This window comes from Haliotis asinina, chromosome 4 (assembly GCF_037392515.1).
Source record: "Haliotis asinina isolate JCU_RB_2024 chromosome 4, JCU_Hal_asi_v2, whole genome shotgun sequence".
NCBI classification, from domain to species: Eukaryota; Metazoa; Mollusca; class Gastropoda; order Lepetellida; family Haliotidae; genus Haliotis; species Haliotis asinina.
The window spans coordinates 10,140,497-10,163,374 of NC_090283.1; the positions used below are offsets into that span (position 1 = coordinate 10,140,497).

A 22,878-nucleotide genomic window follows, 5' to 3' on the forward strand; every position below is an offset into this window, starting at 1 on the left:
GTGAGGACCACAATCTATGCTGACCACTGACGAACTATATGACGCCATCCACGATTCCTGGACGAATGTCACTCTTCACTATGTTATAAACATATATGTTTATATAATCAGTTGCACGAGGGATTATGGCTTGCATACGCTCCAAGAGGAACGTGACCAAGTACTGAAGTATGACATTATTCTTTTCTTGAAATATCGTTGTATAAACGTCTCGTGTTTTCTTCAGCCAGTTTTTGTCATCACGCTGTGTCTCGGTGAGCTTGCAGTAAAAAACAGCTTAAGTCAAACAGTACCAGAAGCCACACATACATACACGCGTATGCACGTGGGCATATGAGCGAAATATTGTAAGTACGACGGTGTTTAAACCCCATTTCCCCTCACCACCACAAAAACAGCGTGTACCTACCTCGACCTCGGAGTAACGAATCAACGTCCAGAACAAACCATGGTTCATATATATATAGTAGTAACTCAGGGGCTCTTTAGAATTCAGTGCTTACCTAACCTGAATTGGAAGGCAGTTTGAGGTACAGATTAAACTGACCACATTGTTTCTGGTCTATCGGGCATTACGCTCTTGTAGGTGGACGTATGGCCAACCTGCCCAAAACAGCCCATGGTGTTTGTCAAAATAAAAATACAGCCTGAAGGTCTTTATGGGCGAATGTTGGCATAGTTCTTTGAATTGGATGTCCGTCGAGCACTAAACTGAAATTCCATGACATAATATTACACTTTTTGGTTGTATCAGGAACAGCTGTTGGTCTAATGGTTATTTTCATAAGCGTTTATGTGTGGCAGTCTGAAAGAATGACAAGTCTTTATGGATGATCAGCTTCTGTATTGTGCAATAGCGACATCTCGGTATACATGTAGATGCTTGAAAACGGTACACCTGTCTACATCGAAACGTCGCTCTTTTACAATAGAGAAACTGATCATCCACAAAGAGTTGTCATTCCTATTACTAACAACTTGACAGGTTTTATAATTTGACTTTATTATTATGAATCTATGTGCCGTGGGACTTAAAAACTTAGCCCACTCGCCTTTCTAAAGGTGCTGGATTCTGTACGTTATAGTGTAATTCCAAACAATGACGTGTTACGTAGTCGTGGAAGTTGGTAACTACCTCACAGTAACTCATGATGATCTACATATTAATAAATTAAAACGCTATGTACAAGTGCAGATACCTTAGTCTGCCACAGCTCACTAAGTTCAATCTATTACGTGAATACTTGGGAATGTGTGAATATTGCCTAAAACGCCTCATCAGCACTTTTGCAATTTTGGAAGGGGTCGGAAACGGACGTTCGGGGGATGTTCACCGGGAAAGATATGTACAAGATTATTCTTTAGGGCTAATGTGCACGATAATGAAACCATTTCCTTCTTGAGGCGAATTATATAATATGGATGAAGTTCATCAATACACTCTCCCAAACACTAACACATATGTTTCTTTTCACGAATCTTATCTGCTAGCTTTAAAGTAAGCATCCTCGATATCTCCAGCGTATCGTTCCAAATGTATTAGGTCACGAATGCAGCTCGAATAAAATCGTAGGAATACTGAAAATGCCGTTAGTATACACTAAGAACACAACGTCAATTTCGACTGCGAGGTTTAGGCAGCATGAATTAACTATGACTGTGCAAAATGATTGGCAATTCACCTGGCTCACTGGTTACACCTGTTACGTATTCTTATTAAGTGTATTTTTGTAACGTACAATGTGATTGTTATAATATCACGGCAGTAAAAGACAGACATGCCTTTCTAGCGGCCGAACCTCGTTTTCAGATTTCCTGGATATCCAGTTTTCCATTTGTCAGAGGTTGCTGTACGACAGAGGACGGTGTAGGACGTGTTTGCAAGGATTAGAAAGAGCGTAGAGTTGCAAAATACAAGTGAAAGAGTTTGTACTATTGTTGCTGATTCAATCGGGACTTCCTCACCTGTGAAAATTTCAACATCTCGCAACAAACAGTATCAAATGTATCATGCAACCCCAAAATAATAAGCCTAATTTCGATTAATCTATGGCAGAAAACAAACGACTGTGTCTGTGACCTAAATTAAGAATCCTCGCACAGGGCTAACTGACGCGCTGTTCTCTCGACGTGTAAGCCCCGTACATTAAGACAAACGTTACTAGAAAAACAAATGATAAACAGTTTGGTGACGGTTTATGTTCGGGTTAAATATCTTCTCTACATCATTTCAATTACATCTGTGATTCTCTTAAACCAAGCAAGGCAAAACGACCGTCTCATTTCTACTACCAACGAAAGTTTAGATCAGTACATTCAGCTGAAACTGACGAGTCATACGACATTCCACGATTGCATTGTGGGAATGTAAACATTGCAAACATTACCGTGTCTCTGCAAAGTTACGAGTCGAACAATGAGATATTTTATCCTTCGGAAAACATAAACGTAATGTTTCCACCGGCGATGTTAGCTGTGTGATGCAAGTGCAAACCAAGAAACGGGATGCGACGAAGCAGTTTATTGTAGGAGGCTGTACGAGGCGATCACAGCTGACATCCATCCACTCTCCTACCCAGAGTTCCATGCGGATGCGCTGGAGTGTGACATCCATCGTGACGTCGGTTACATTGTGACGTAATGAAACCAAAAAAGGTCGTCGATTACATTGTGACGTAATGAAAGCAAACAAGGTCGAATACGAGTGGGTAGGCAGGAATGGCGCAGTGACGTCACACATTGTGACGTAATGCAAAAAGTGCTCATTATCGTCTGATAAAGTATTGTCGGCGCTTCAGATCTTTCACCGAAGCATCTTAGAATTAGGAAATACACTTTGTTCTACCTCCATGTATAGTGTAATACAGCACACTTTCGCCCTGAACTATTATATCGTTAAAGCGAGTAGTACCAGTAATGTCAAAATATATATATCAGCTGAGACTGACAATTTCCCGATGTTACGTCTCGTGATTTGAGACGTGTAAATGGAGCAAGGTTCAAATCCTAAACGATTACACTTCACCTACGGTCTATACATGAAAGGCGAGTATTTAAACAGGTGTTTGGTGTGTTGTCATAAATGGGCACCTGTAATATATTTGTCCTAGTAATCTAGCTACAACGGGTTTTGTCTTAAAGGGAAACACATGTCCTTTCCATTAAAAAAATGTGGATATGTCTGGTCCCTTACAGCTCTTTCCAGAACGGTCGTCCCAGAGCATTAAATGGCCGACCCGACAGAACCAGCCTGAAAGTGGTCATCTTTGATGAAGGTCTTGTCATGTCCCCCACGGTTCCCGAGAATCGTCTGCCCAGAGCATTAGAGGCTGATCTGACAGAGACCGTCATAGTAAGGTGATTTTCCAGGAAGTAAACGTGATTCTTTCAAAGTGGAGAAATGAACTGTGAAATGAAACCGCTAAATATCTCTAATTGTCTGACCTTTAAACACACTAATGCAAGTTTAACAATCTAACGCCGCAATAGCCACATGAACCTTAAAATCTACCAGCAGAAGTATTCTTAATCATTAATGTCTAAACACGAATGGGAACGAATAGCAACAAATTTGCACCGTCGGCAAGTGTGTCGTTGACGACCGTCTGATAAACCCCAAACAACTTCGTATTTCACGTGCACCCATCTCCGGGTGTATTCATGCCACATGACCAGTTTATACTAGGTGTGTTTTAACGAGTAGTGCATAACTGAAGTCCTAAAATGTCTTCAGAACACTGAATCGTATTTCAAATGTGAGCGCATAGTGTTCAAATACTGCATTGGAGTCTTGACACTCATTTTGATAAAGTTAAAAAATGTTTATTTATTCATTTTGTTTGTGTGTGTCTATTTTATATAGTGAAAGTAGTCTTGCGCTCTGTTAATACTATGCATTTCGCGGCGAAAATAGACGGAGAATTTTAACTGAAATTATTTTACGTCCGCTTCAGTGACTACTGAAGCGTGAATGCGTTTTAAGCCACTTTAAGCAATATTCCATCAATGTCACGGCGGAGCACTGCTGACGAAATAGTACTTCGATCATCTCAAAACCAAGCACATCTTTTTAATCTTTAATCCCCACCAAGACACTTGACTCTGTGATAGCTTCATGGGTAAAGGAATTAAATACTGGTACTTAATATTAATCTTTCACAAGACAATCATCGTGCTGGAAATATGTATGAGGTTCACAAGATTAAATTATGATCATTTGAAGGTCTCTTGGATGAACTAAACTGTCTAATCGTCACCTGTGCTGGCAAAATGAAAATTAATTACCCTTCCAAATCCTGATCAATCAGTATATATCATTACTAATTCATGAACGCGAAATAAAACATGAATCTGAACTTTGCTGACGTTAATTGCATGCTTGCTGCAGTCGATTCAAAGCACCAGACATATTTGACTGGCACAAGTGATGAATCTGTCATCATCCACGCGACCGATGATCCTCACTCCGTCATGGCTGCACTTCCGGGTAGATTGAGATTAGATAAATGTACCTTCTTGGTAAGACAAATAAATAAATAATATAGTTTAGTTTCTTAGAGACAATATCGAAGCGAAAACTGAGAAGTTACTTTCTTTTCATTTATTTTTATTTTTGATATTTTTATTCGTGATTTTAGTTAGTTAGCAATATAGCTAAGGGCGTCATTAAACCCTAAGCATACCGGACGAGACGTATTCAAATCATTTGCTCACTACCTTTCATCAAGTCCAAGTGCCCTTATCAGCAGATATCACAACAGAGCCACGAGCTGGAGCAGTGATTACAACTCCCTACACAGCATGCACACAACAGCGCCCTACCGCCATCTCTAGCCATACCTACCTACCAACACATGCCAAGACACAATCTACCGCTTCCCACTGCGGTCTGTACCAGTGACACAAATACACTGTTTACGCTAGGTTTAGTTTCAGGAGTTCTGACAAACCTGGTCTCCGTCCAGTGAAGGCAACTGTCTCGTTGCCTGGCAACTAAAGTGCAGGTAAGGACGCTGATGTTAATTTTCCCTACGTAAAATATGTTGTGCTCCAAACCTCCTGTCAACAGCGAGTTTGGTTTAGTCACGAATACTGCAGAAGACTCTTTTTGTGTGCGATCTTGAATATACAAGAATGCGAGGCTGTTCCTTGCAGTATTCACTAGTTTTCCCCGTACGAGCAGCATCTAGACTGTACTGAATCATCTCAGCTAAATGACGAATGAAATCACAAACTGACTTAAGTGGAATGATGTTGACAGACCATAGATCGTTATCCGTATTCGAACCTGCGAACAGCTGATCCTGGTGCGGCAGTTGTTTTCCTTACAGTGATAAACGTTTACGACCAGCGCCAGTTAGAGCTTTGTTGCACACACTATGGTGGCACGCTCTTACATAGCAGGACTAGTGTTCACAAAGGTGTCCAAACCGAACCCTCATACTCACTCACTCACTCACTCCATAAAAACAATCCATATACTTGGTGAGGCGGCGGAGTAGTCTAGTAGTTAAAGCGTTCGCCCGTCACGCCGAAGACCCGGGTTCGATTCACCACATGGGTACAATGTGTCAAGTCCATTTCTGGTGTCCTCAGCCGTGATATTGCTGGAATATTGCTAAATGCGGCGTAAAACTAAACTCACTCACCACAACCTTGCTGTATTTGCCAGCTAAACGACCGAGCAAAGAATATACAATTGCTAACCATTCAGTTAGAGCGTTAGCATCACCAAGGCAACCAACACTTCAAGTACAGGTATGTTTCAATTTTATGTCGTTCGTTCCGTGACGTTACATAATATGTCAGGTGAGTACAGGTAAGTAAACAGGTAAGGACCTCATATTGCCTGGAGGCGTAACCAGATACGAGGCTACAGGTAACATTACATCACAAGGGTACGGTTGTTGTAGAAACGACCCGTCGTGGGAGGTCGCAACGAGGATGTTGTAGCTATGATGGTATTTCACAAATTACATCGATGAAAATCAATTGACCTGTTTATTGGTTCATCGTGAACTTGTGACCCCTGTGATCTCGTCTATGAGTTCTACCTGTATATTACCTGTGTAATACCGCATATGTGTCTTAGTTGAGACTGAACGCTGCTAGCGGCTTACCCAGCCGAGAGACGTAGTTATACAAGTATCATCTGGGCCAAGGCTGTGTTTCGAGGATTAACAGGACTATCAGGGCAAGAGGGCGTTCATGGAGTTTTGTATTTCAGCACCTGTTGATCCTGCAGTGGTGAGTATTGGTGTTGTTTCTCAGTGAAATGTGTACTCTTTAGGGAGCTTAGAACTGAAACCAAGGGGATCCGATCACAAGACTACAATGACAATGTCCTGGACACTAGGAACGTAGCTTTTGGTTGTTGGTCTGTTTAGCAACTGTAGTCTGCGGCCCCATGTTGACACTGTGATAGTAATTGGAGTAGAAGTAGTTACTTTACAACTGTGGAGATAGCAACAGTAGCAGCAGCAGCAGCAACAGCAGTAGCAGTAGTAGAAATTTTAAATTACATCCTAAAGCGTGAACTCCTAAACACTCAAAGTTCCCAGCATTATGCATTTATGGGCCTGTGTACCTTAGTAGTAGTAGTAGTAGTAGTAGTAGTAGTAGTAGTAGTAGTAGTAGTAGCAGCAGGAGGAGGAGGAGGAGGAGGAGACGTAGTTGCAGAAGCAGACGTAGTCGTAGTACTATTAAAATTATATGCTTTCGCTACAACTGGGTCATCACTCGGTGTTGTGCCACGATTCTCGGTTTCTTTTCTTGCTGAGTAGCGTGTACATCTGTATTCATTCACTAGAGGTGAAAGGAGTTTCGTTATCAACCAAGCAAACTGTGTTACTTGATCGTACAGGTTACGTCAGTACCGGTGAATTTATGTTGGTCAACTCGGGAGATAGACGAGACCTTTGGTTGACGACACTTAGGTTGATCACCCAAGCATCCCCATGTGAAGCTTCAGATTACAATGTCATGTCGTACATCACCTGATGCTCTCTGTATACGTCTGCCCAGTGATGTGTGTTATGACACTGAAGGTCTTATACTCATGATTACTGAAAACGGTACGATTCAAACGATGTATGACGATAGAGCATTGACGTGACGAGCGAAAGACCAAAGAATGTGTATACTTATTGGTGATTTTAATAATTATAGATACAGGACCTACTTCCTCACAGACTCGCGAAGGTCCGGAGTAAAATAGGCCTTCAGCAACCCATGCTTGCCATAAAGATGCTTGTCGTATGAGGCGACTAACGGGATCGGGTGGTCAGGCTCGCTGACTTGGTTGGCACATGTCATCGGTTCCCAATTGCGCAGATCCATGCTCATGCTGTTGATCCCTGGATTTTCTGGTTCAGACTCGATTATTTACAGTCTGCCGCCATATAGCTGGAATATTGCTGAGCGCGGGGTAAAACTAAACCCACTCACTCACTTCATCACAAATGTTAGACCAAAACATAATGTAAGAAAGGAAATAGTCATGATTCTCTCTTCATAACTGGAATGGTGGTACAACAGTGTCATTTTACACATAGAAAAGGATATTGTTCACGTTTTAACTTTTATACAGCCATTTATAGTCATGGTGATAGTATGATTATTTTGATGGTGTAGCGTGTCTCTCACATAACTGTAAACCCGTCCTGCTGACAAGCATACGAAACCTCACTGAACGACGGTCCGTCATGGACATCCCCTACGGATGGTTGCACCACATTTCTATGACCATCCTCTAAAACAAGGCCAGTCGTCACGGACAAGTCAACAATGCTAGGTCACTGATAAATTCTTTTCTCATGACGTGGTGACAACTCTACCATGGGCCGTCAGGAGCCCAGATCGAAACCCCATAAAGCGCCACCTGGGGTCGCAGAATACGACCTAATATATTGGAACATGGCATCCATCTAGAATGGAAGGCAATACCTTAACGTCAAATTCAACGTCAACAGGACAGAAGCACTGCATATCGATTGCACTTTTAACATTGCCCTTGCATACATGACAAACTCACAACTATAAATCATGATTCAAAGGTTTAAGGAAAATGACTTAATGACATTGCATGATGAACATTATAGAAGTTAAAGCACTGCGACTTACCTCCAATACTTCTAATTGCTTCTATACCAAGAGACTGACTTTGATATATATTCATTTACCTGTCTCAAATGTTGCCACATGTTGGACGCGAAATATGTGTCTACTTGTATCATCGTATTATTTGGTAAAAACCCGTGAAGGTCCTATATGACTTGGTCTTCAGCGACCCATGCTTGTAAAACATTATAATGGGTGACTAGCGAGTGGTCAGTGGTCGAGCAGTCAGTCCACTTTGACAAAGGTACAAACTGAACCTTCCCGTTGTACACCAACAATCCCTGGCTAATCTACTTAGCGTCCTTTTCCAAGTTAACGAGCCGTGACTTTGTTGACAGACTCCGAGCAGACAGACCGAGCACCTGCTGAGATAAACTTAATTAACTGTACATATATTTCCAATATATTTCCATGGCTCGATTAAGTATTGGTGGCTGTGGCAATAAACGTCTCGCTGAATCAGATATTAATTCTGAAATCAGATTTAGTTCTCGCGACAAAGCAAAGATATCCTGACGTTCCATAAAGACGTATGGGATCTTTCCACAACTGAAATAACTTCACTTTAGGTAAAAGAAGTTAGCAGTATCTAGATCAGAATAAGCAGCACTCAACTCCAGGACACGGGACCTGCCGCCATGACGTGGTGGATCCATTGGCAGGTGTACGACATGGGGATGTAATTAAGTGACATTGAAAGCTGTGCTTATCGCGGAACAACAAGTGCTGGGAATTTTATGTGTCCTGCAAATGTTCATATGAAGCTTATTATTAAACAACAGCCGTTCTGTGATAAGCATAGTATGTATCCATACTTGACAGTGGGAAACGTTTTATACCACTCTTACTAACTCACACATGGCTGTGTCCATCCCAGCTTACAGAGTCACCAAAACCCCTTTTGGAGGTGAGTGTTTTTGTTTTTGGTCTTTTATTTATTTATTTATTTATTTATTTATTTATTTATTTATTTATTTATTCGCTACCTTCTTGCTTGTTTTCGTTATTCTCTTTTGATGTGGTTTGTTGGAGTTTTTTGTTTTGGTTTGGTTTGTTGGGGTTTTTTTTCTTTTTCTTGGGAAGGGGTAGGGGTAGTTTAATTTTTATGTTTTGTTTTATGATTGTTTTGTTCTTTTTTTAATTTTGGTTTGTTTTGGGGTTGTTGTTTTTTGTTTTTGTTTGTTTGGGCTTTTTTTTTTTTTTTTTTTTTGGGTGTGTGTGTGTTTGTTTTGATATATTGAGCGTTGATAAATGCCATTGAGATAACGATGTCAAGGATCAGCCAAGTCAGCGTATGGACAACCCGATCTTAGGCTATTATAGTCACCACTGTCGATCCGAAGGAAAGGGCCCTCACTGTATCATAAAACCTACCGATTGATATCAGATGCAGCTCTAAACAATGCTTTCAGGCATTCAGATACATAATTAAAATATGACAGGTATAACATGCTTCATGTTAATGTATTTTGGGCATGTGTTAGTCTAGCGAAGTCGCTGTTTTGGGGGTTGGGGTTTGTTTTTGTTCTTTTTGTTTGGGTGTTTGTTTGTTTGTTGGGGGGGGGGCGTTTGTTTGTTTGTTTTATTTGTTTTTGTTTTTTAGGGCTGGTTTGATTGTCTTTAGAAATTTTATTATGAATCTTACGGTGTATTAGAATTGCGTATTGAAAACCCGTATGTATACTATTAGTTTTGTAGTCATGTTTCACTTTGTCTCGTTTTACCTTCCGATATAGTTTGTATCGAAGTTCGCAGTCAGCAATGTTAATAAGGTGCTGGATAAAGACTCACTGAATCGCAATATTTTCGAACCTATTTTTGTTGTTGCCTAGACCTCTCTGCAATGCTAAAGTTCTCAATGAAGCAAGTCCTGATTACCTCAGGTTCTGAATCTTAGTCCTCTTGAAACGGTTAAGAAAGTGTTTGTTTCTATCAAAGTTAAATATGTCCCTAGACTTAGCGTAAGTCTACCTCCGATCTTGAATCATACTTCCTGTATATGAATCTCGTTTCCGATTGACGATCCTTGGATTCCGCAGGATCACCCCGTTTTAAAGCAAACGTTTCAGAATATACTGACTTGTCCTAGTATAATGACATTAACATAAGCTCCTGCCGTTTTGTCACTGCAAAGCTATTTCAAAATGTATCTACCACAGTTCGGTTTTTCACGGGCTACTCAGTCTGCTATATAACGAGGGGACCGTTTGACGTAATAAAGAGAAGGTAACTCCATCTGGCTAATCGAAAACATGGCGGACGCGGTAAGCTGACGAAAATTGTGAATTGCGACTTCGAGGTAAATTGTGAAATTTGCTTGATGAAATTTGACGTACTTTTGAAATGTAATTTTTGTGGTGGTGTTTGTTTCTTCTGGCTTTTTCCAGACTACTGATTATTATTCGCAACTTCAAATCGGCCGAAATCACCATGGTCACAAATCCGGTGCCATAACGGGACACAAGTCTTTGTGACATTGTCAGGCTATATTCGTGACTGAGCTATTGAAAAGAGAAGACGTGAACAGAACACGTTTGAACACCACCACAAGATTACTGTTGCACATGTAAATTCTATTTAAGGATACACAGCGTACACTTGTCACTGATTATCTGGGGTGTTGCAATGCGATGTGAAATTGATACTTTCTGTTTCGAAATAATGCATTTCACAATGTCAGTGCGTCTTGTTCTGTAAGTCTGTCAGACTGATTGTCTGAAATCCAACAACATGTAATGTGAAGACAGTTGACTTTACTCCTCTTCTCTCCAGAGGTAACAATATATGGACTATGTGCCTAAATTTGTTTTTTCCAAAATTCTAGGACACGAACACAAATATATTGGCGTCTCCTATTCTCGTGGTATTTACGAATATCGGCTGAAAAAATAATACAAACAGTTCTTTTCGTATGTATGCTTATCGTTTTTAAATGAAGAGGTTCCCCTCTAACATCTGCATCTGTCAACTGCTTGATCCATCAGCTGTATTATTGCACTTGAACTCGATGAAAAACATGGTCATCCGCCGCTGACTTTTTGAGGCCTCTCCCACTGTTGCGGCATAATGAGAAAGTAACTTTATTAGGTGTAAGGAAGGCGAATCTTCTTGGAAAGGGCAGGGAAATGTTACGATTTTTCCAATTTGGTTAAACCTCACCAATATTCATTAGATTGCAACATTTTGATAATTCACAAACTTAGGCCACTTCCTAGTTATCAGTCAATGATGTAAACAACCGCTAAGTATCACGCATCGGCGATCTCAGCAGACTATGTGTTTACCGCGAGAATAGGAGACGGCCCTATAAACCTTAAACTGTAAAAATTATTTCAAGTGACACCCAATTGTTTGATGATTGAGGTAAGATACAAGTGGGACTATTCAAGTCACAAATGTGTACCACTGACATCTTCCCTTTGTTGAAATGTTTATTTGACAATACTTTGAGTGCAAAGTGAGCATGTTGATATCTAATATTTGTTGCCCAACTGCTGTGTTCCAGCTCTCATACAAGTCTAGTTTCGGCTTTAAGGCTTATCTCAACGTGATCAGTACTCATTTGTTGTTTTTTTTCTCAGACACGTCCTTCCTACAAGTCATCAGAATCAACTATGAAAGAATCGGGATCAGGTGTTCATTTAGACATGAAGTACAATCTGTCTCTGTGTGGCAGCGGCTTCCTCGGGATATACCACCTGGGTGTGGCCTCATGTTTGGTCAATCATGGGCAGACTCTTCTCTCTAAAGTCGACACTATTGCTGGGGCCTCAGCAGGATCACTCACAGCTGCCATTCTTGTGATTTCAAAAGATAAAGTGCCGGTATGTTCCACAGTTCTTTCTTTTCGTACCCAAACCCATTTCTGGTATTGAAGTGGGAAATTACTGCTGCTTATTTTGTGTCCATTTTGGAATATTGTGATCTTTTGATATTATTGCTGATATGTTAGTGCCTATAGGTTTAAGATACCACATTATGCCACAGTGTGAAGTTAACCATGAATGTTCAAGGCCAATGTCACAATCCTAATTATTTGGGGAATGTTTCAAATTTTAAATTACGTTCAGTAGCACGAACTCCCAAAAACTCTATGTTCCTAGCATTATGCATTTATTGGCCTGTGAACTTTAGTATTAGATGTGTGAAAGTAGTAATGGTACTGGTAGTAGTAGTAGTAGTAATGGTGGTAGGGTAGTAGTTGTAGCAGCAGCAGCAACATAGTTGAAGTAGTTGTAGTAGTAATAATAATAATGTGAAGTCTTATAATGCGCTAATCTTCATGCAAGCAGGCTCAAAGCACTAACACACTGATCATCATTATTATCCCAGTTAGGTTCTAGAGGGTTATGGTCACATGATTTTGTGTCACCAAGTACCCATTATCTGCTGGGTGAACAGAGGCAATTTTGAACAAACTCACTTGCCTAAGGTGAGACCACATGTTTCACATGTGCTTCATTGTGGGGCAGGACCGACACCGTAGAAACTCTCAGGAGTCAAACTGCCAAACACAGCCACCCATCCAAGGACTGTCCAAGCTCGACAGTGCTTATCTTCAACTGATTTGTGACCTAAGCACTACGCACAGAACCACTCGCTACCACAAAGACATCGTAGTCGTCGTAGTTATTGCTTGACATGACATGTATTATATTTTCAAACATTTTGAGTTCTCTAGGTTACTGTTGGGATTGGTCCAAATCTCATAATTGATGATAGGTTCATTACAACTCATCAATCATCAAAACTAATTGGTTAACGATGTTCGTCTAAATGATTGTAAAATTGATTGTAGACACCTACTATTGATTGTAAGAAAAAGGAAAACCATGATAGTTATTTAAGAGATATACATCATGTGGTGGCCAATTTCTGGATGTGATTGAGTTTTTGAAGCATCAGAATTCATTTGGAATCGACAGTGTTGCCAACATGGATATTGTTGTCTGCATTCATTTTGATCAAGTACTGGCACAGCAGTGAAGTGCCATCAGCTGTCTGTTTCATCTGGTTTCCATGGTAGCATCCGGAGCTGCACATTGGTGACATCATTTTGACCTCACGTCACATTATGATTTGAAGGATGTCACCACAGGTGATCATGCAACTATACAATTATGTGCAATATTTGTAAATTGTATGCATCAATATGCAGCAAAAAGTCAAGCAATTTCCAGGATTCCATCATGTTTTTCAGCCAGTCAGATTAAAGAACACACTGACCTTTGGTTTACAATATTCCTTGCTGGGATTTCACTCTGATTCCAGACCAATGGCTCTTTTAACAGGAAAATTATCAAAGAAATATATTTAAGGAATTCTCATGCTCTTTAAAATTAATATTAATGTTTACTTTTTGTATGTCTATGTTGTGTTCAGTTCTGTGTGTTGTGTTCACCCCTTATTTGGTCTGCAATCATTTAGTAAAACAATGATGATGCTGAAAGATACGGCAATGTTAACATGATCTCAGACAGTTTTAGGAACAGTTTGGTAAGGCAGGGTTCAATTGTTTTTTTAAAAGCCACTTGCCACAGGGCAAGTGACTCCAAGAAAGTAATTTGTCCTGACTACTTTTCCACTTACCCTGATTTTATGATACAAAGTTTGATGTTAATTTTTACTGGACTATTCATCAAAGAGTTGTAAATTTCAAAGAATGATAGCTCCAAGTTACTATTATTATTGCGGAATGTAATAGCTACATTATGAGCAGATATTAAATGAAATCCAAGTTTATTTGCAGTTTAAGACCATAAGTGAAAATCATCTGGTAGTCCACGGACAAGTGAGATACCATTATTTGATTGCCCCAAATGAAAACTGACTTGTCCTGGGCATCGGGCAATGGGATTTTTTCAACCCGCTGTAAGGGCAACGCACATCCTTGTGAATGAGCATGTGAGGAAGAAGTTGTTTAATGCCACATCAGAAATCTTACAGTTCTTTGCAGTAAATCAATAAATATTTTAATGCTTCAACAGCAATTTAGGAACAATATGTCTGTGGTACACACCCAGGAGTGTGATAAGTTAGTTTAAAACTGCATCTGCTAACCTGCAACTCCAAAGTATTCACAGTGAATAATGTGATGCATGTCAACAAACAGGTGGTGACATGTACTCTCATGTTTGCTGTTCGTATTGTTAAGCCTTTAGTTCCATAATTACTTGCTGCTCGTAATCATGCTAATACATCATTACATGTTTCTTACCTCTTCATGTGCATCCTCATCATCCTCATTGCTTCCATCTGCAGGAATCTGTCGACTTCACAAAAAACCTGGCGAAGGAGATCCGGTCGAAGCCACTTGGGGTGCTAACCCCACGCTACAGCCTTCTGAAGACTGTGGAGAAGTTCCTGGAACGGACGCTGCCACAGGATGCACACTTGACAGCATCAGGAAAACTATTCATCTCACTGACCAACGTGGACACGAAGAAGAACGAGATCATGTCCCAGTTTGACAGCAGGGATGAACTGATCAAGGTACAGGGATGGTTGGGTAGCCTAGTGGTTAAGTGGTTACTCATCATGCCAAGGATCTGGGTTTGATGCCCAACATGGGAACAATATGTGAAGCCCATTTCTGGTGTCCTCTGCAGTGATATGTTGGAATATTGCTGAAAGCAGCGTAAAACCAACTCACTCTCTTACAAAGGTACAGGTTATTTTCAGAGTGAGTTAGGGAGTTCAGCAGCACTTTGTACAGTATTTCAGAGATATCATGGCCTTTTGTCACTGAAGGTCAGCCTGACGTTACTGAGGTATTAAACTAGCAGGATGGGTTTAGGGCTGCAAGTCAACAATTCTGTTTTATTCTTCAAAATCAAATCTGACCTGTTAGTTTTGATTTTTGATAAACATTCTGTTTGATGTTCGAATACCTATTTAGATCATTTTCACACAGCCAGAATGAAATTTTTACTCCATTTTAAGCAGTTTCGGTTGATTGGTTGACATCGGCCAACTGTCCAATGAGAAATGTTGTTAATAGAGAAGTTGACGATGGATTTCACTCTAGACAAGTCAACTCTGAGAGCTAAATGAAATCTGATGTCTTTACTTGTATGAAGAATGGATAAAAAAAACCCATCAAATTGAGGGGTCAGTATCAAAATTCGAATCAAAGTGGGTTTAGTAGTAGGGAACCTCAAAACTTGAACAGAAGCCACTCACAGGTTTCTGACCCATTGGACACAAACTGTCATCAGCCTTACTGTGATGTCTTAGACATTTGTCCCACCATTTCCCATCTGTACTCACAACTACTCACATAATGGAGACAGAATTGTTCACTTGCTTGTCTAATGATGATGCATAGGCACACAGTGGTTTAAGCCACGATGTTGAGTTGCTTGATTCATTATTTTCACATTTGGGCATCAGCCACCATTTCTTTCTTCATAAACTCCCAAATATAAGTATTGAATCGATACAGGATTAACAGTGAAGATAGTGGGTGAGTTTAATGGGTTTTAATGTTGTACTTATCAACTTGTACGGAACGTTGTACATCGTGGATTGGTACACTCATATTACGATGTGCATGAGTGTGTATGTGTGGCTGCTTGTACTAACCAAGACTTAAGCTTGTTTTATGGTGCTAGCTCACTGAGATACTATGCCACAGCAAACATGAATATCCCACTCAGACACATTATACTGACTCTGATCTGATCTGTCCTTGCTGTACCCATGAATGCTGAGTGCCTAACTGGGACCAACAACTACCATAGTTTAATGCTGAGGATTGAACCCGACCTACTGCTCTCAAGGGAAGATGCTCTTACCACTATGCCATGGAGGCGTTTGTGAAGATAACAGCTTGTCAACAGCTTTTACAGTTGCCTTGTCATTTTTTGTATGAGTTGCTGTAAAGGGATGAAACACTATACTCCTTCACTGGGAGAACTGCTGTATTTTACCTTTGGTTTGGCATATCATAGAGCAATGAAAAAAAATGTGCCATCATTTTCTCAGTCTTCCTAAACCTTTTCTGAAATGTCTTAGAATCGAATCATTTTATCAACATTCATACATTTCTTTGCCTGATGGCTGCTTTTTTCCGGGAAGTATGTTCTTATATACTGAATCTAAATGGACCAAACTGAAGGCCTTGTACCTCAGTATGTACCTCACCGTAGTAAGGGCGTACTGTTTCACCCCTACTGTTATTATAGAATTTATACCTATGTGACCTTATAACTCGTCTGCTTGGAGAGTCACTCTTGGATATTTATGTTATTCATGTAAGTCTACACAGTGAAAATAGTTTGCTCCCAGCACCAGTAACATGTGTTATCACAAAAGTGGAACTCTAACCATGGCAGTGTGTATGTTTGTATTTCCAGGCCCTGATTGCCAGTAGCTATATCCCCGGATATGCAGGACTGAAACCTCCCAAGATTAAGGGCCATGTGAGTAACAAGGAATATATGATGTCACAGATTGAATGTGTAGTGTCTTGTGTTGAATGTGTAGTATCTCGTGTTGAATGTGTAGTGTCTTGTGTAGTATCTTCTGCTGAATGTGCAGTGTCTTGTGTTGAATGTCTAGTGTCATGTGTTGAATGTGTAGTATCTTGTGTTGAATGTGTAGTATCTTATGTTGAATGTGTAGTATCTTGTGTGGTATCTTGTGTTGAATGTGTAGTAATTTGTGTTGAATGTGTAGTATCTTGTGTTGAATCTGCAGTGTCTTGTGTTGAATGTGTAGTATCTCGTGTTGAATGTGTGGTATCTTGAGTTGAATGTGTTGAATCTGCAGTGTCTTGTGTTGAATGTGTAGTGTCATGTGTTGAATGTGTAGTGTCCTGTGTTGAATGTGTAGTGTCCTGTGTTGAATGTGTAGTGTCTTGTGTGGTATCTTGTGTTGAATGTGTAAAATGTCTTGTCGAAGAAGTAGCATCTCGTGTTGAATGTGTAGCTTCACAGGTTAAATGTGTAGCATCTCTTGTTGAATGAGTAGCATTTCATACTGAATGTGTAGCTTCTCAGGATAAATGTCTTGACTGTGTTCTTGTTGAATGAATAGCACCTCATTGAATGTGTAGCATCTCATTGTCGAATGAGTAGCATGTCAGGTTGAATGTGTGGCATCTCATTGTTGAATGTGTAGCATGTCAGGTTGAATGTGTGGCATCTCATTGTTGAATGTGTAGCATGTCAGGTTGAATGTGTGGCATCTCATTGTTGAATGTGTAGCATGTCAGGTTGAATGTGTAGCATCTCATTGTTGAATGAGTAGCATGTCAGGTTGAATGTGTGGCATCTCATTGTTGAATGTGTAGCATGTCAGGTTGAATGTGTGGCATCATTGTCGAATGAGTAGCATGTCAGGTTGAATGTGTAGCATCTCATTGTTGAATGAGTAGTATCTCATTGTTAAATAAGTAACATCTCGTTGTTGAATCAGTTACATCTCAGGTTGAATGTTTAGCATCTCAGGTTGAATTAGTAGTATCTCAGATTAATTATATTTGCTCATTGTACTTGATATACAAGTTCCAGAAATTTTGCAATTGTTCCTCTTACCATTTAACGTTACACTACACCACAGAAAGAATCTGTCAGTTGTCATAAGAGCACTACAAGTCATACAAGTCATGTTGTAAAACAGGCCAGTAAGGTACTCACACCACACGTTCAATACTGTTGTCTGTTACCATGGTGACACAAGAGTAATGATTCTCCCTTACAGAGATACATTGATGGTGGTGTCACCAACAACCTCCCATCTCTAAGTGGCACAGCAAGGAACATCACCGTTTCGCCATTTTCGGGTCGTCAAGACATCTGTCCCCATGACAAGGCCGGGAAGGGAATGTTCTTCCGTCACAGTAAACAAGACTTTCAAGTGAACTTCAACAACCTTGTGCGTGTCACACATGCTCTGTTTCCCCCCAAACAGAAAATCCTGGCACAGTATTTTGAAATGGGAGAGAGGGATGCAAGTCGGTTTCTGAGGAGAGAAGGTTTGTACGACGCACCAAAACCGCAGCCAGTTTACAAGAAGGTCACTCAGTATGAATCAACTGTATAATGGCGTGTTACCTAGTCATATATTTTTACAGATGTTTACTCAGGATAACAAGCAGTGTAAGGCACCGCAGTAGGCTCTGCAGACTGAGAAGTTACCTCCCATGCCTAAGTCAGGATCTGCCAGTCAGAAGTTTAAATGCCATAAAAGCACCTTCTGAGATATTAACATCCTGATTGTCATCACCAGACTATGTATTACTTTGCAGCCAGCAATCAGAAACAAATGCACCTGTTCTCTGTTGAGTGACAAGCTGCAACAGACATGTAACATGGTCTTCAGTCTCTGTTTCTATAGGTGTGAAGCATGACAACATTTCTGGTCACAGATCCTCATTTACATTCAAAACAGGTCTCATTGATATTCATAGCAAGTGAAATACTAAATGGTTTCAGGGACCATCCATTTTATTTGTATTGGGGAACATGGGGGAAATTGTTTTGAGAACAATCTGTTTGTTTCCCAGCGGTACCCAAGAAACTATCTGTATCTGAGAACCATGAAACAGTATTTATATGTTTTATATTAATACAAAGGTTTTTTCAATTTACTATTGTTAACACAACAAACTGATCATGTTGGGTATATATCTGGACAAACAAATCATTTAAATAACCTTCTGCCCCCCTAAAAATGAAATGGGTGTTCCTTTAGTAGTGTAAACATATAATGCATGTATCTGTTTTGAAAACTATTGTTACTTAGCTCAAACATATCTGTATCTAGACTTCTTTCAAGTTGTTAAATGATATTCATCTTTGAGCAATGTTGCCTCAGTGAAACAAGAAACTGAAACACCTCCCTAGCCTGAAATCAAATCAACCATTGTCATGAACAATACCTAGAATATGTCCTGGTGGAATGTGTAAAGGGAGACAACTTTTCAGATATGTCTGCTTGTGTATAATTGATACATGTATGTGTGTTGTAAATATGTAAAAAGGAGAAAAATGGGCTGTCACAGTGACACTTCATGTTTTAATCTACGTCCAGATGTGTGTTGTCATTGTTTCTTGATAGCCCGAGCGATCAAGGTGTTAATGAAACTTCACTTGTTATTTATATAATGATCATTCATTATCTGTTATGTTGTTATGGTAACGGTGGACTATGTGCATACATGAGTACGGAACAATGACAGAATGATACCGAAACAATGTAATTATTTAATGTTGAATGTGACGTTGCAGTTTGATCAGAATATTTCTTAGAGGTGTCAACAATCAGTGTAAATGGAATAATTCTAAAATGTGGTAGTGCCTTAAGATATCACTCACAAAACTAGTCATCAGTACAGGGATATTGTTGATCAGAATTAAGTTAGTAATATAACATTTTTTTGTAATTTTTCTATAAATTGTTCCTTGTCTTAATTTTCCCAGAGAACATCAAAGAAAAATAATGCTATATTACCATACTAGTACATTTTTAGCAGCTGTGTCATTTTCTGCTGTGATTGAAAATGTAGTTAAATTTTAGGAAAGGGGGTATTTTATCGAAAATTAAGAGGACCTAAACTTCCTATCTCAATTTTGAATTTTTGAAAGTAGACTGTTGAATGATGCCCTTCATCTTCCATTGCATGTGTTCATCATTGAATAATAACATACTTTGTGTTCATCATTGAATAATAACATACTTTGTGTTCATCATTGAATAATAACATACTTTGTGTTCATCATTGAATAATAACATACTTTGTGTTCAGAAATGAATAATAACATACTTTATGTTCAGAAATGAATAATAACATACTTTGTGTTCAGAAATGAATAACTTCACAGTTTGTATTCTTAATTAAATAATGCCGTGTACAGTTTCTGTTCACCATTGTAGAGTTTCGTATTAGATGTCCTCTGATGTTCATCTGTGTGTTCAACTTATCACTGAATCCTTTAGTATATTTTTGAGATATTGTTTTGTATATTTCTGACATTTTGAATTTAACTTTGGTATGACTTCATATTCTAAACAGTTGTCTTGTATGCTTTCTGTCTAATTTCTAGTGAAAATTGTAGATAGTAATTAGTCAATACTATGCTGAAGCATGTTTGAAAAAAGTAAATGATGGCAATTATTTATTTATGTTTTAGTGTCGAAGGGCTTTATTGTATACATAATGAATGTTCATTATCTGTATTTTTATAAAATAAACACTGTTTTAATTTGGCAACACTCACTGAACAAATAGCTAAAATGGACATGATATTAATTTATTGTGATATACCTGTACATGACGTAAGCTTTTGCAGTTTAGGTTAATTCTGTATCTATGCCTGGGTCAGGACCCACAAATACATAGATAGTAATTAATACCTCAGGGATGTGCTCAGTTGGTATGACATATTCAGCTATGGCAACACCAAAGACATTTATTCATAAATACAGGCATGACCTTTTAGAAGAACGTTTCACTCATATCAGTCTAAGTAAACTTAGTCTCAGTGTATTTCGTTACACTCCACCACTGAGTCTAACAAAACCAAGTAGAAGGTCGCGTCAGGTAACCTTTGAGCAACCAATGACTGTCCGTTAAATAGATTTAACCAATCAGACAACGGCTACTATTTAGTGATCGGAGGGACTTTCAGAATATTCAGGTCACTGACACAGATATCTCCACAAGCAAAAATCCGGATATAACACAATTATTTGTCCTGCAGTATATACACTTTGGGGTTTCTGTTGACATGGTTACCATTAGCTAATATTTCCACAAGATGACATCCTTGAATATTGCCAAAAACACCATTTTCAGCGACTGTTTACTCACCGTTGTCATGGCTGTACGTACACCATGTGCATCACCCGGAAGTGAACAAATATAGCATTCGGAATCGTTTGGGTTTCAACCTTTATGAGATAAAAAGTTCAAAAGGTATATGCGAATGTCCACTTTCGTGATTTGGTAAGCTGTGTTCTGATTGGTCAGTCTCAAAGGTTACCTGACGCGACCTCCCATAAGGTTTTGTTAGACTCAGTAGTGGAGTGTAACGAAAAGTACTGAGGATAAGTTTACTTAGACTGCACTCATATTTTCGTTTCCTTCAACCTTTTCAACATGGAATTCTGACATGACACTTGGCTTTGTCGTGGGGGCAGTGACAAAGCTTTGAGAGTAGTCTCCCTTTATGACCTTCCCAAAGAAGAGCATTTTTAAAAAGGAGAGTAACTGCTAATCTGATTTCAACTTTGTTTTGCTGGGCCAAGGAAGAGAAGGAACTTTGATCGTGTTTTTAGCAATGTTTCGCTTTGATATCAAAGTCTCTCGACTCCAGACATGCAAAAATTCTGTTGCCAATTCTGATGTCAAAACTAAACTGTTTATCAGCCACATAGATCAAATAATTTTACTACCGATATGTTGCGTAGCTTTACTGTAGTTCTGAATTAGCCATCAGGTTTCATGTCTTTATCTTTACATCAACCTGTACACATAGATCTAAGGATTTACCAGGGATTTTACATATATGCATAATTGTGACAGGACAATTTGTAGTAGGACTGGTGTGTTCTTGCATTCTGAGCTATTTCTTTAATCATGTTAAACTAAATCTGGATATCTATAATATCTCCAACCACATGCTACAAACTTTACATTAACCCTTACTTATTATAAATATTTGCTAGGGTACTTACAGAAAATATTATAGTCTTGTGGGCTGTTGAAATTAATGTACTGAGTAAAACGTAAATTGTCTGGCCTAAATATTTTGTGTTAAGAATTGGACACAGTGAATATTGCTGTGTTTCATTCGGCAGAATGTCTGGAATCACATTGTACAATATTCGTATTAATGTCCTGCGTGGTGCAGTTGTTTAAGGATTTAAGGGATACAAGTATATGTCTCTTTTCATTTTCATGAGATTAGTTTGTCAAAGTAGAGAATCAGCCTCGTGTTAATCATACATTATCAGGTCATATCGTTAATCATACGTTATCAGCTCATACCAGTTAATCATACTTTATCAGTTCATATCAGTTAATCAACCATTGTCAGCACTTTTATCACATAGTCGTACACATCAACTCATATCAGTTTGTTGTCAATTAGTGTTCATCTGTAGTCTGTAGAGTTTCAGTATCTGTGTTATGTTTTATGTACAAATAGGTGTAAGGACCCACATATATTAATTAGACAGCCATATCTGAGACTACTTCCTCCAAGTTTGAGCTGGCATTGAAAGTGTGGTAGCACTAAATGATTCTATGATAGACTGGGCAGATGCTTCTTGTACAAGGGCCAAGGAAGAGAAGGAACTTTGATCGTGTTTTTAGCAATGTTTCGCTTTGATATCAAAGTCCCTTGACTCCAGACATGCAATAATTCTGTTGCCAATTCTGATGTCAAAACTAAACTGTTTGTCAGCCACATATGGTTGATGGCTGGAACTTAGCCTCAGTGTCAAGTGTCAGTTTACCCCAACATGGAAAGTTGCTTATCATCTCAATCACTGTTTTTTCTAGTCCAGATTCAGTTATTCAGAGTTCAAGGTCATATATCCAAAATGCTGCTGAGTGTTATCTGTAGCAGCAAACATGCACAGTGGTAAGGGTTATTATGCAGTGGAGGTCTGTAAATAACATAGAGTCTGGACCAGACATTCCAGTGATGTTGAACAAATGAGATATTATCACCCAGATCCCATCAGCTGCCACTTACAACCAGTGACAACAGGCATTGGTTACTGAAGACCAAATATGACAAGTATCAT

The 22,878-nt window shown here is 39.2% G+C and overlaps 1 protein-coding gene across 3 annotated transcripts; it reads left to right on the top strand.

Moving 5' to 3' along the window:
- The first annotated feature begins 5,862 nt into the window (after window positions 1-5,862).
- On the top strand, window positions 5,863-19,104 carry LOC137282243 (patatin-like phospholipase domain-containing protein 4). Of its 3 annotated transcripts, XM_067813976.1 has the most exons (6): window positions 6,201-6,246; window positions 8,996-9,025; window positions 11,700-11,942; window positions 14,380-14,610; window positions 16,476-16,541; window positions 17,824-19,104. In XM_067813976.1, exons 1-6 carry the CDS (start codon window positions 6,208-6,210, stop codon window positions 18,163-18,165), a joined length of 951 nt encoding a protein of 316 aa, XP_067670077.1. In that variant the 5' UTR covers window positions 6,201-6,207; the 3' UTR covers window positions 18,166-19,104. The 3 variants fall into 3 exon arrangements, with proteins under 3 accessions (XP_067670078.1, XP_067670077.1, XP_067670079.1); XM_067813977.1 differs by lacking the exon at window positions 8,996-9,025 and having other exon boundaries at window positions 5,863-6,246; XM_067813978.1 differs by lacking the exons at window positions 6,201-6,246; window positions 8,996-9,025 and adding an exon at window positions 10,366-10,417.
- The last annotated feature ends 3,774 nt before the right edge of the window (window positions 19,105-22,878 follow it).

Excerpts from the sequence above, each read along its gene's own strand:
- LOC137282243 (XM_067813976.1), top strand. The coding sequence starts at position 6,208 with ATGGAGTTTTGTATTTCAGCACCTGTTGATCCTGCAGTG. Across the intron at positions 6,247-8,995 it reads CACCTGTTGATCCTGCAGTG|CTTACAGAGTCACCAAAACC; the intron begins GTGAGTATTGGT and ends TGTCCATCCCAG. Across the intron at positions 16,542-17,823 it reads CTCCCAAGATTAAGGGCCAT|AGATACATTGATGGTGGTGT; the intron begins GTGAGTAACAAG and ends TCTCCCTTACAG.